General features: G+C 59.6%; 1 protein-coding gene across 3 annotated transcripts; it reads right to left on the reverse strand.

Moving 5' to 3' along the window:
- Positions 1-2,612: 2,612 nt before the first annotated feature.
- On the reverse strand, positions 2,613-11,468 carry PPP1R26 (protein phosphatase 1 regulatory subunit 26). 3 transcript variants are annotated; one of them, XM_064366099.1, is made up of 4 exons: positions 11,433-11,468; positions 8,642-8,772; positions 7,415-7,548; positions 2,613-7,053 (listed from the first exon to the last, which is right to left on the reverse strand). In XM_064366099.1, exon 4 carries the CDS (start codon positions 6,989-6,991, stop codon positions 3,365-3,367), a length of 3,627 nt encoding a protein of 1,208 aa, XP_064222169.1. In that variant the 5' UTR covers positions 6,992-7,053; positions 7,415-7,548; positions 8,642-8,772; positions 11,433-11,468; the 3' UTR covers positions 2,613-3,364. The 3 variants fall into 3 exon arrangements, with proteins under 3 accessions (XP_064222169.1, XP_064222168.1, XP_021527104.2); XM_064366098.1 differs by lacking the exon at positions 11,433-11,468 and adding an exon at positions 10,451-10,511; XM_021671429.2 differs by lacking the exon at positions 11,433-11,468 and having other exon boundaries at positions 8,632-10,517.
- Between the last annotated feature and the right edge of the window lie 1,688 nt (positions 11,469-13,156).

A 13,156-nucleotide genomic window follows, 5' to 3' on the forward strand; every position in this document is an offset into this window, starting at 1 on the left:
ACCGTCCACCCGACACTCCTGCAGGGAGGGCACACATCTGCTGACTCCCACAGTGGCTCCAGGCCTGTATCCACGGGATGCAGTCGTGTCATCACACCCAAATCTGTGGAGGTGCTGGGGGACAGACTGCAAACACGGGGGCGGGCATCCCTCCTGGGCAGCTCCTATCTGCCCCGGCTGCGGCCCCTCCCACACAGGAAAAGCCATTGGCAGGTGCAGACGAACTTCGGATCTTGGCCTCTTCTCTAAAACAAACAGGACAGTGCAGGGGTGAAGAAGCAAAACTTTCAGGCCACGTGGCCCATGGGCAATTCCAGCTTGTGAAAAGAAGGAGGGAGCAAACAGATGCGTCTCTAGCTGAGTCTGAAGGTCCCAGTGACTCCTGAAAGCAGGACAAGAGGAGCTTCAAGGGCAGCTGTGATCAGCGGAACAAAGGTTGGAGAGAGCCCTGGTGCTCCAGGGAGGATTCCCGTGGATCATGTTTTAACCCCATCAGGAGGGCCGTGTGGTCAGGGTTTAAGCCACTGCTTGTCACAGCAAAGCCTGACCCCAGGGGCATCAGTAAGGAGTTCTGAACTGGGACATCCTGCATAGTCCACCCCACTGGGGTGACCCCAGCGACGACGCGGCGCCTCCTTACAAACACTGAAAATGGACCAGAATGTCCCACAGAGAAATGCAGGTTCCTGGGAGGTTCTTAGTGATTAACCCACAGTGACTGTAAGCCAGCTGCCAACCGCTCTGCACGTGGAGAGGGGGTGCTCCACACACGCGTGCAGGCGGAGCACGTGAACTAGACGGTGACCGTGTTACGGACGCCGTGTCCCTGAAGCTCGGGAGGTCTTTCTGGGGCGGCAGCAGCTGTGACCTGCACTGCTGTGTGGAGCATTGGCAGAGGACATGGCAACATGAGGGAAGGCGTAAAGGGTCCTGGGCTTGGGCAAGAGCCGAGATAAGCGACCCTGGGATGGGCATGGGGGCAAGAGTGGGACAGGCTCAGCGCTTCATGCCCTGTAGCTGCGGCTCCTCCCTGGTCAGGCCCAGGACAATGGGGCTTCCAGCCGATACCCCCACAGGCAGACTCCGCTTCCCATCTCTGCAGAAGACACACTGCATCAACTGATTTCACGGGTAGTGCCCGATTTATGAGAAACAGTTCTCATGAACAGAACAAGCTGATTTTTTGAGGGTTAAGTGCACTGTTTAGAAATATACATAAGGCTGGGTGTGGTGGCTCACGCCTGGAATCCCAGTGCTTTGGGAGGCTGAGGCGAGTGGATCACTTGAGGTTAGGAGTTCAAGACCAGCCTGGCTAACATGATAAAACCCCGTCTCTACTATAAATACAAAAATTAGCTGGGCGTGGTGACACATGCCTATAATCCCAGCTATTTGGGAGCCTGAGGCAGGAGGATTGCTTGAACCTGGGAATCGGAGGTTGCAGTGAGCCAAGACTGTGCCACTGCACTCCAGCCTGGGTGACAGAGCGAGACTGCGCCTCAAAAAAAAAAGAAATATAAATAAAAGTTAGAGCATGGATTACACAGAACTGTTTCTCCTCGAAGCACTTAAGTGAAGCAATATGCCACCACAAAGGCCAAACGCGCAGTACGGGGCTGGACGGGAACGGCGACCACAGGGCCCCTCATCACAGCTTCTGACCCAGCAGACGTTGACTGTGTATGGAAGGCGGCACGTGCCTGCATTTGGACGCAGAAGTGAGTTCTTGCTAGAACCCAGGGATGCACAGCGTATAGACAAGTCACTCACATGTTAGAATACCAGCTACAAAGTAAACCCTGCATGGCAGCTAAGCCACGAGGCCGACCTGGGAACCTCCAGTGACTGATCAAAGTTTGCTGGACAATTACAGTGTAAACGCCGCGGCCCATCAGTGCCCAGCACTGCGTCCATCTCTGCAGTAGCCACGGGCACTTCGGTGGCCTCAGAGCAGAAGGCACAGGACACCAGGGCAGCGTCGCGGGGCGCCAACACTGAGGCCAAGGCCACCGCCTTTAACCACGCCACGGTGCGGGAGAGGGCCCTGCGCATTCTGCCCTGGGAGGCGGCTCACAGAAGGCCATCCCAAGGGCTGGCCTTGGCGTTTCGGCACACCTCTGACTGGGCTCCTGTTTCTGGGGGGCAGGTGTGGAGAACGCTTATCCCCAGCATTGGGCTTTGCACGTCATCTCTGTCCTAGGTTTCTGCGGACCAAAGTTCTAGGCATCGCTTACTGACAAATGTAAGAAAAGGAAAAATTTTTTTTTTTTTGAGTTTCAGTCTTGTCACCCAGGCTGGAGTGCCGTGGCACGATCTCGGCTCACTGCAACCTTCGTCTCCTGGGTCCAAGTGATTCTCCTGCCTCAGCCTCCCGAGTAGCTAGAATTACAGGCGCATGCCACCATGCCCAGCTAATTTTTGTATTTTTAGTAGAGACAAGGTTTTGTCACGTTGGCCAGGCTGGTCTTGAACTCCTGACCTCAGGTGATCCGCCCACCTCAGCCTCCCAAAGTGCTGGGATTACAGGCGTGAGCCACCGCATCCAGCCAGAGAAAAGGAAAATTTAAATGCACGTGTTATCTTTTAGAACCATGATTAAGAAAGAACAGAAACTCCATATAAAAAGAGGTTTATTTAGATGTTAGAATCATCTAGTGATTGAACAGGATTGGACATGAACCCACCCAGGCCCAGGGCTGGGCTGCAGAGTCGCTGCCGCCGACGTCTGCGTGGATTTCACATGCAACGGGGGCGGTCAGGGGCTCGACGGCCATTGTGCTTTGAAACTTCTTTCCAACCGACGGCTGTGACTGCAGTTTTCAGATGTGCTCTGGCCTCCAAGGACCGGGCGCCGGGTGGGGGTTGGTGTCCGCTGTATAAAAAGTGCTGTCCCAGGAGCTTCCCGACAGACACCTTGGGCATCTGAGTGATTCCCGGGAGGGCAGCTCGGCCTCCCTCAGGCTACCACTGCAGCCACCGCCAGACAGTCTCACCAGCAGCCGACAAAAAGCATCAGTCTCTGTGAACCTGGCTGTGATGGTAAGAACGCAGTGTTTTCTAATCTAAGACTTGTATGCGGAACACAGAAACTGCAGTTAGGAACACCCTACAAAACTGAACAACAGGATTTTCCAAAAATATTTTTTACATCACTTTAAATAATTTACAAAAAGCTACAAAAATCATATTTACCAGGACACATCTGTTAAATAAAAGCATCATTTCATGTTGGCGTTACGTATATACAGGTGTATGTATAAGACTCCTGCTCCCCTCCTGGCAACCACAGACCATCACACACACGCACGACACACGCACGGCTACGCCGCTTTCCACAAATGCACGGAACCCACATATCAAGGGCTTAGACCTTCACTACTGAGCTGCCGCCACTGTCCTCCCCGGAGGTGTCGCTGAAGTCACTGGCGTCACTGCCCAAGGCGTCCTGGTCCTGGTCGTCCCTATCGATGACACTTCGTCGATACCTCAGGTCCAAAACGCTTTCCTCCGAGCCCGAGCTCCTCCTGTCATGCAAACTCAGCCCCGGCTGCACCTTCCTGCTTGGCCAGGACCCACCATCCTTCTTTGCCAGCAGGTGTGGGCTTCCAAAGACAGGGCTGGGCCCGGCCTGGGCCTCCCTGAAGGCCGAGAAGGACGGGCCCTGCAGAGGCAGCCCCAGGTGGGGGCTGAAGAGGCCGGCCTGCCTGCCCCCCCAGGAGACGCCCTTTCCAAAGTGGAAGAGCTGGGTGGACAGCAGTGGGGAGAAGCCGGCAAGGGGCAGGCTGGGCAGGCCCCGGGCGGGGCCCTCGGACCCCTTATCTCTCTCGATCCCGATGCCCCCACTCCACGATGCATCTCTACCTTCAGAGCGCAGCGCCCATGGGCTGGGCAGCCGACTCTGGTGGGCAAAGTCGCTCCAGGGCAGGGCGCGGTCAGCCTGGGCTCGAGCGTCCCTCTCAGCTCCCGGGCTGGGGGTCAGGAAGCCCTGGCTCCCGCAGCCCATGTGAAAGGTCCCCCGGGCACCTGCTGCCTCGGTGCCCGCTGTGGCACAGCTGGGCAGCTGACCAAAAGCACTTTTGGCAGCAGGCTCGGTCCCTCGTGGGCTCTGGTCTCTGTGAATGTAAACATTTTTCCTGCTCAGTGACAGCCCCTTGGCAGAAATGCTGGTGCTCCTGGGCGGTGCCGGATCCCCTCGGCCGGGAACAGTGGGGAGCCCCTTCCCGCCCTGGCCGAACAGACCAGCTGTACCCTGCGCTCCTGAGCTCTCCGTGCCTCGCGACCCTTCTGCCGGCTGTGCGGCCCCCTTGGCCCTCTGGCTCCGGGTACACATGCCAGGTGGCAGGGTAGGCTCCTTCCTGCCCAGCACCTCTGGCCTGGCTGGGCCCCCTGTCCCGAGGGCAGCTGGGCCCTCTGCCTGAACTTCTGAACTGCTCACCGACTCCTTGGCCTTTTCCGCCAAGAACTTCCGAATCTCCAGTTCGATGCTATCGTCGCTGTCCACCGAACTGCTGTCATCAGAGAGCGAGCCTGGGCTGGGAGCTGAGCCCTGGGACTCCCTGGGGAATGGATTCCCTTCAGAGGCAGAGGCGCAGGTGGAGGCAGAGGCCGGTCTCCTCACCCGGAAGGCGGGGGCTGTGTCCTGGCTCCCGGCACCCTCCTGCTTCGTCCTCTCTGCCATACCGCCAAAGACGCTGGGGTATTTCTTCCCGGGGCCCTCGCCGCCGTCTCTCTTGGACTTGGAGAGGCAGCTCTTGAGCACCGGCGGCCTCCTGTCCTCCCAGTCTCTCCGGAGCCCGCCCAGCTGCTCCAAGAAGTGCGTCTGTGAGGTGCTGAACCGGACCTTCTTCCTGCAGGCCGCCCTGGGCTCCCTGCACCGCTTCTTCAGTTTCCGCTTGGACCTTAACAAGTCCTTGATGGCCGTGTCCAGGTCCTCGTCACTGTCCAGGGAGCTGCTTTTGTCGTCGGAGCTCTCCTTCTCGTCCAGGCGCCTGGCCTGGTCCGTCTTACCCTGGCCCTGTGACAGGCGAGTGGCGCCCTCCCCTCCGGGGGCCTCGCTGGCTTTGCCCTGGACTGGCAGGTCCCGACCCTCGTGACCGGGCTCGGCTCTCCCCTGGCTGTGGTCGGCATCCCGGCCCCCGTCTTTCACCACCTCCCGTGTTTTCTTGGGCACGGATGGCCTCACGTGGCCGCCGCCTCTACGCTTCCTTTTGCAGCCCAGCAGTGGGTCCAGTGTTTTAGAGAGAGGGGCCTTGGGGCCACTGATCTGGCTGTTAGGGCCAGATGGCGAAAGTGGGCCCTGGGTAGCCTGCGGGCAGCTCTCACCTCTGGCCAGCAAACTCCCCGACTGCGCCTTGAGGGCCAAAAACGTCCGGATTTCCTGCTCGATGCTGTCATCGCTGTCCACAGAGCTACTGTCACCGTCGGAGCGGGAAGGCACGTTGGCGGAGTGGAAGAGTGGGCTCGCGGACAGTGACCCGTCGCTGCCCTCCACGGGGGCCGGCAGGATCGTCTTGGAAATGTCCAGGATCGCTTCCGCGCACATCAGCTCAGCGGATGTGTCTGCCCGGCACGAGGACCGTTCCACAAACTCGCTTCTGGAAGCCGGGCTCACAGGAAGCGGAGCTTTGGTTTCCTTCGGGAGCTTGGGGAAGCGGTCAGTGTCCAGGCCCCCGGGGCCAGGGTCCGTGGTCTTGATGGCCACTGGCTTCTTCTTGCCGGGTGTTTTCCTGTGGGTCTCGGGCAAGGCACTTTTCGTGGCACTGCTTGTGCTGTGTGCGGGAGGGTCGGGCTGCCTCTCCTCTCGGAGCTGGGCCCTCTGGGACGGGTCCCCGTCCGCCTCCTTGCGTGTTTTCTGCAGCTGGTACAGCTGGATGGCCTCCTCGATGCCGTCGTCGCTGCTGGAGTCGGACGCCTCGGGCGCCTGTGCCGCGCTCGGGACTTGCCCTCCCCTCCTTGAGGCGCTGGCGCTCCTCTTGATCCCACTTTGATTCTGTGCTGCTTCTGAAGGGCGGCAGGGGGCTGCTGGCCTTGTGCTGCCCTCGTTCTCCCGCGTGGTTGTGACCGTGGACCTGAGGTTTCTGGGCTGCATGTTCATCTTTGCTAACCGCGGAGGTCTGCGGAAGGTGAACTCCTTCTGGGTGCCCATCAGACCCTGCCGATGCACCCCCTTCGCGGCCGGCTCTTGGTGGGATTTCGAGAGTGACTTGGCCGCCGAATTTTCGTTGGGGTCTGGTTTCTTGTCCAATGACCCATCACATTTTTGGGTCTCATGCTGTCTCTTCTCGTTTAGAAACTGTTCTATTTCCGCCCTGATGCTCTGCTCAAAGGAGTCATCGCTGCTCACGCTGACCGGGGAGGCAGAGCCCTGGTCCTGGCTGGATCCCACCTGGCTGCCAGGGCCACCGCCTGAGCCAGGTGCAAGTTTTGGGGGAGCCAGGGCAGTCGGGGCACTGCTGTGAGCCGGTTCCGGCTTACATCTACTGCCTCCACCTGAGGCCCTGGAAGGCTGCTGGGCTGCGCCTGGCTGGACCCCGGCGGACCCGGGCTGTGTCGCACCACTCTTTGCCTTCAGGTACTCCTGGATGGCTTCCTCAATGTCCCGGTCCACAGAATCATCACTGTCTGAATCTAGCACCAGTGGGCCAAAGTCTGCAGCTTCCTCCTCCCCCATGGGGTCAATGTCAGCCACAAGGCCACAGGCAGCCAAGGTGGGCGGCTCCTTGTGCACGGGGGGCTTGGCCGCCGGCCTGGTGTCGTGGCATCCCTCTGCCCTGTGGCCCCTCTGCGCGGCGCGCTCATCGCTGGTGCCCCGAGCAGCCCCGTCGCGCTGCAGCGTGGTGATGAGCATCTGCACCCGGGCGCTCACCGCCGCGCTCTCCACGCCCTCGTCAGCCTCCGAGAAGCACCCGCGGAACCTAAAGCTCCCTGGTGGGCCGAAGCCCTCCCATTTGGACTGGAGAGCAACCACTGGAGGGGCGTTCATGAGAAACATTCTAGCAGGCGGGCAGGGACGCGCAGAGGGGCGACGCTTTACTTCTCTGCCGGCTTCACATCCTGGGAGGAAAGAAAGCACATGGGCGTGATGCAGCTAACAACAGCTACCCAGCCAACAGCAGGCAAGGCCCCAGAGGAGCAGGGTGTCAGGCCCACAGAGTTGGGAGTGGGCCAGAGCCCGACGTCCAGCTAGCTGGGTGCCCTTGTGTGAGTGACTCATGCTCCTGGGACCTCGGGTTCCTCAGCTAGAAAGGATGAATTTACTCGCTCCAGCCCAGGGCTGCTGGGAAGATTCGGTAAGAAAATGTTTCAAACCACCCGCCACGGTGCCACCCAGGGCACACACGCGCAGCACCTCCCCACTCTTCCCTTCTCACTCCGGGCGTCCAGCTTCTCTGTAAGACGGGAGAGGCTTATTTACCTCCAAAGGTTGGCAAGCGCTACCCACGAGAGAACGTCTGCAAATGCTTCTTTGCAGGTGAAAAAAGATGGCTATAAACCCGGGATCAGCAGGGCGGCGTGTGCAGATTCACTCTTGACCCAACCAGCAAGCTCCTGGAAGAAAAAGTTGTATGATATGAGCTACTCAGAAATTACTTCCCCAAACATCTTGAATCGTTGCTTTTACTAAACCCTCTGTGTTAAACATCAGAAGTATATTTGCCAGACGGTCTCATGGGACCGCATCGTTCTCCCCAGCTAAGCAGCACAGAAGTCACCCTGAGTGCAGTGACGTGCCCCTTCTCATCCTGCGCTTCCAGATTTCAGACCAAAGGTGGCTGCCTCAGCAGAACTGCTGGGCTGGGCTTGGGACACTCTGAAGACCTGCTCACGAAAGGCCTGGGGACTGCCACTGCAGGGAGGAACCCCAGGTGGATGGCGGTCACTTAGGGACATCGCACAGCTATTAATTCTTAACACGTTGCTCTGATCCCCACCTGCCTACCCCAAAATTGGAGTGCAAAGCAGTTCCTGTGCAAGCGAGCCTCCAAGGCTGATGGACACAGAACTCCCCTTGGCTCGGAGGCTGTGGCCGCCCTCAGGACCTTAGTGGTGGGAGAAAACCAGCATCTGTTGTGGATTCTTCTCTACCAGGAGCTTTCTCTAATTAACCAGGCACTTCCTTCCTGACAACCACATAATCGGCTGTTTACATGCCACTATCTTTTCTCAAAGAGGTGAGGCTGCAGCTGGGTGCAGTGGCTCACACCTATAATCTGGAGAGATTCCCACTTTGGGAGGCTGAAGCAGGTGGATCACCTGAGGTCAGGAGTTTGAGACCAGTCTGACCAATAAGATAAAACCCCATCTCTACTAAAAATACAAAAATTAGTCAGGTGTGGTGGTGGGTCCCTGTAATCCCAGCTAATCAGGGGGCTGAGGCAAGAAGAAGAATTGCTTGAACCTGGGAGGCGGAGGTTGCAGTGAGCCGAGATCATGCCATTGCACTCCAGCCTGGGCAAGACAGTGAGACTCCGTCTCAAAAAAAAAAAAAAAAAGGTGAGGCTGGTCACCTAGACACAGGTGAGACTGAGAAGGGTAACCAGCGACTAACCAGGGGGCGAGGCAGATTCAGAAGCCAGTCATTTGCTAGTGCCAATTTGTGCTCTAAAAGGGAAACTAAAATACAATTATTACTTGAAATTACTTGAAATTCTCTGAGTCCAGACTGACGGGGATGAGCTGGTGGCCAGCGTTCCCACACGCGCAGGCTCAGGTCTCCATCTCTTCACTTGCACGCCGAGGCACCCTCTCTCTGCTTTTCAAACAGACTTTTGACTACCAGAATCAAAGAGAAGGCATCTAATCAGAGGCTGAAGCTACAGTTCATACATCATTTTTTTTGGAAAGAAATATCATTAACTTAAGGGCTCAAAATCAACTTTTGAAAGAACTTATCCTAAGACATTTAAAGCCACCATGCAAATACATTTAATTTAATGCATTAAGACAAACGCATTCAAGCACAAGGAATGTATAACTATCTGGACAAAAAGTCTGATGCTGGCTGAAGCGATGGTGATGGGGCAGGGATGTGAAGGATCTACCAGTCCTCAGACACTGCAGCCCGTGATAACCGGCACAAAGTCACCTTCTGCAGAGATTCCCAATGACACACAGCACTGGGGACCAACCATGGGGCGGGGCCCTTTCACTGGCTAGCAGACCCATGCCTGCCTTACTGCAGGTTGTTATTCAAATTGCCTCTGCAAAATGACAGAAATTACAAAACATGTGCATTCTCTTTGGGCTGATAAGAGTCTAAATCAAGACTACTAAGTCTTTTTTTTTTTTTTTAAGATGGAGTTTTGCTCTTATTGCCCAGGCTGGAGTGTAATGGCACGATCTTGGCTCACCGCACCCTCCGCCTCCGCTGGGATTACAGGCCTGAGCCTCCACACTGGGCCCTATTAACTCCTTAAACAGCAATACAACTGTAAGAAAACCGACCCGGGCAATGTCTTTGCACTAGATGGCAAGGTGTGGGAGGGGAGTTTTCCTGGGGAAATACTCTGTTCTCCACTAGCCTCGTTTACAGCTTCTGCCTGATTGCAGAGAGGGCCTGGACTCCTAGTGAATAGTTTTCTAAGTTGTCAAATCACCTAGTACAAGAGAAAAAAAATCTGGCCAGGCACAGTGGCTGACGCCTGTAATCCCAGCACTTTGTGAGGCTGAGGCAGGTAGATCACCTGAGGTCAGGAGTTTGAGACCAGCCTGACCAACATAGAGAAACCCCTTTTCTACTAAAAATACAAAAATTAGCCAGGTGTGCTGGTGCGCACCTGTAGTCCCAACTACTTGGGAGGCTGAGCCAGGAGAATTGCTTGAACCTGGGAAGCAGAGGTTGCAGTGAGCCGAGATTGAGCCACTGCACTCCAGCATGGTAGACAGAATGAGACTCCATCTTAAAAAAATAAATAAAATTGAGGGGGGAATCTCTCTAGGACGGCCTGTGGCTTTAAAACGTTATGCGATATGAATCATTCTCGAAAAGCTCCCTAGGGCCAGGGACAGTGGCTCATGCCTGTAATCCCCGCACTTTGGGAGGCCAAAGCAGATGGATCACTTGAGGTCAGGAGTTCAAGACCAGCCTGGCCAACATGGTGAAATCCCATCTCTACTAAAAATACATAAATTAGGTAGGTGTGGTAGCCCACACCTGTAATCCCAGCTACTGGGGGGCTGAGGCATGAGAATTGCTTGAAATGGTAGGCAGAGATCCCACCACTGCACTCCAGCCAGGGCGACAGAGCATGACTGTCTAAGCCCCCTAAACTGTACTTAGAGATACGTCTGGGCCCAGCCAGAGGCGCAGGCTTCGTCAAGCTGCTGCCCCAGGATAAAGTCTTGAGGGTGACCGTGGGGATACCCAGCACCTGCACCCCAAAGCCACACGGTGTCAGATTTTAGGAAGCAGCGGAAAACACTCCGGCATCTTCTCGGTCTGGGCACCAACCTGCCGGAGAGAATCAAAGCATCCACACTGGGTCCTCCTCATCCTAAGTCTGACACCTGTGAGAAACGCCCCCAAATGCTCTACGTTTCTCGGTTGGTCGAAAGGCAGCTCAGCTCGCCTTCTGGCCTCCCGGGTGGGGTTTTTCCCCAGGGCTGGGGGGCCAGGGTCCGCAGGCCGGGAGGGGGGCCCCGGTGCCGGAGCAGGCGGGGCAGCAGGAGGGCCCGCGCCAGCCACCCTGAAGTGGGCGTGGGCTGGAACTCAGCTCCCAGCCTTGCAGAAGCTGCAATTTTACAACCTCACAACCAGCGTCCCCCAGCAAAGCTGCACCGCCATTTCCTGAGCTTGTGAACTGCAGGCAAGGTGAGCCCCTCCCGGCTGCCCCCGCCGGACCTCCCCCGACTCCCGAGCTCGGGCAGCTCACGGCCTGCGGGCTGGGCAGGGTCCCTCACCGCCGCTCCCCTCCCCGGGGGCGCGCGTGTCACCCCCGCCGCTACGCTGCGCGACCCGGACCTCGCCCGGCGGGAGCGGACGCCTCCCAGGGAAGAGGCCGGGCCTCCAGGCAGGTCTGCGCCCCGGAGTTACGGCTCTGGGATCCGAGGACTCGGGAGCTCGGGGCCCGGGAGAGCGGCCACCCTCCCGGAAGCTCCGCCTGGCGCAGGGCGTGAACCGCAGTCTCCGGGCCGGCCGGGCCGCGGCCATTCTCGGACGGCAGCGGCCGCCCCGGGCCGGGCTCAGGCTCCCCCGCCGCGGGCCTCACCTGCGCCTCACCTGGGGCTCCGGGGGCGCGGGGCGCGCGGACCGAGAGGCGCGCGGAGGCCGGAGCCAGGATCCCCGCCCGGGAACGGAGCAGCCCCGGCGCCGATCCCCGTCCGCCTGCCCCTGGAGCCCCAGCCGCCCGCCCGCCGCGGCCTGCACCGCCCTCCTGTCCCCGGCCTCCCGGCCCCGCTAGACCTCCCAAACCCTCGGCCCCGCGCCCGCTCACCTCCGCCCGGCCCCCGCCGCCCGCCGCGCGACCCCGCCTGCGCCCGCGTCCCGCGTCCCGGGGGAGGCGGCGGGCGGGGGGCGGGCCGGAGGCTGCGGGGCCGGCGCGCTCCGCCCTCGGCCGGGGCGCGGGGAGGGGGCGCAGGGGCGTCCGGCCGGGTCCCCCGCCTCCCCGCCTCCCCGCCTCCCCGCGCGCCGCCGCCCCCGCCCCCGCCCCGCGCCCGGGCCGCGCTGTGGGAAGCGCGGGAGGGGAGGGGAGGGGAGGGGCGGGGCGTGGGGCGGGGCGACCCCCCCAGGCCGCCCCCTCCCCGCGACCTACCGGGCGGCGGCGGCGGCGGCGGCCGCGCTCCGGAAGCCGTGCCCGTGGCTGGGCATCATGGGAATGGCACGGCCGAGTTCCGGGGGAGGCGCGCGGCCCGGCCGGACCCCCGCCCGCGAGAGCGCGCCCACCTGCCGCCGCGCCCGCGCCCCGGGGACGCCCCCGCCCGCCCGCTTGGTTCGGACGCGGCCCCCTCCGCGGGGGTGCGGGGCGAAGGCGCTGGGGCCGGGCCGGGCTCGGTGCTGCCCTCCTCCCGCGTCGCGGTCGCCTCCGGGGCTGGCGCCTCCGGGGCGCGCGGGGGGCGCGGGGTCTCCGGGAAGTTCTGGGCGCGAGGGGCGTGGCCGTGGGAAAGCGCTCGGGGCCGCGGCCGCCGGCCGAGTTCCTCCCCGAAGTTCGCGCGGGGCTCCGGGCTGAGCACAGCTTCGGGCTGGGGTCGGGGGCGGACTCCGCGTGTCCCCGCCGCTGCCCCACTCGAGCTTGCGGCGGGGAGTGGGCGCGCGGCCTGCCGGGGAGGCCCGGGGCGGCGGCTCCTCGAACACACACCTGCCACCAGGTTCGGGGGAGGGAACGGTTTTCTAGGAACTGCCCTGGACCTGGAGGCCGCCGCTGTTTCTGCTTCTGCTGTGCACTGGCCATGTGACCTTGAAAGTCTTTCCACTTTTGTTTTTTGAAAGGTCCGGGGTATGTGCCCAAGCCCGGCGGTGGCCCGGGTGCGCTCAGCATCCCCGGGCGGCGGGGAACGGGCAGACCCCACTGGATTCTCCCACACGGCGCCCACTCGTGGAAGGGGCAGATGGCATGCAGGACACCGCACTGCTTCTGTGAGCCCCCTGGGCCCTGATCCACACGGATCTGGACGATGAATCTGTGAGTTAGGTTCTCGCCTAGAAAGTGTCAGAGATTTGATAGGACCGAAATCAGAGACTTGCCTTAGAGGGGTGGTGCCAGTCATACCAGCCTGGGAAGCTGGAGGGCCAGTTTTGAGGTCAGGAAACCCCTAAAAGCATTGTTTTAATGCCTTCGTGAATTTTTTCAATAAACAATTTTTTGTCATAAAGAAATACTCTTGCCTTACCAAACTTTGCGGGAGATGATCTAATTAATAAGGTAACTTCCCAGAGACATGGGCTATTAACGTTTTGGCATGCGGCGTCAAAGTTTTTAAAACAGTGCTGTGATGAACAGCTTTCCTGAGGCATCCTTGGAACGGCTCTGAGCGTTTCCTGGGGACGAATCCCTAGCAGAGGCCGGTGGGCCAAAGACTATGCTGCATTTTGCCAAATGCCCTTCAGAAACGCGGGACCAGCCTGCCGCCCACCCACTGGTGAGCGGGCTGCGGGCTTGCCTCCCCTCGCGTGCCATTGCTTTATGCCTCTGGCAATCTGAGGCGAAACAGCCCTTTTCAT

Source organism: Aotus nancymaae, unplaced genomic scaffold (assembly GCF_030222135.1).
Source record: "Aotus nancymaae isolate 86718 unplaced genomic scaffold, 86718_ANA_hifiasm-v0.15.2.pri h1tg000063l, whole genome shotgun sequence".
NCBI classification, from domain to species: domain Eukaryota; kingdom Metazoa; phylum Chordata; class Mammalia; order Primates; family Aotidae; genus Aotus; species Aotus nancymaae.

Coding starts and splice junctions, on each gene's coding strand:
- PPP1R26 (XM_064366099.1), bottom strand. CDS start 6,991: ATGTTTCTCATGAACGCCCCTCCAGTGGTTGCTCTCCAGTCCAAATGG.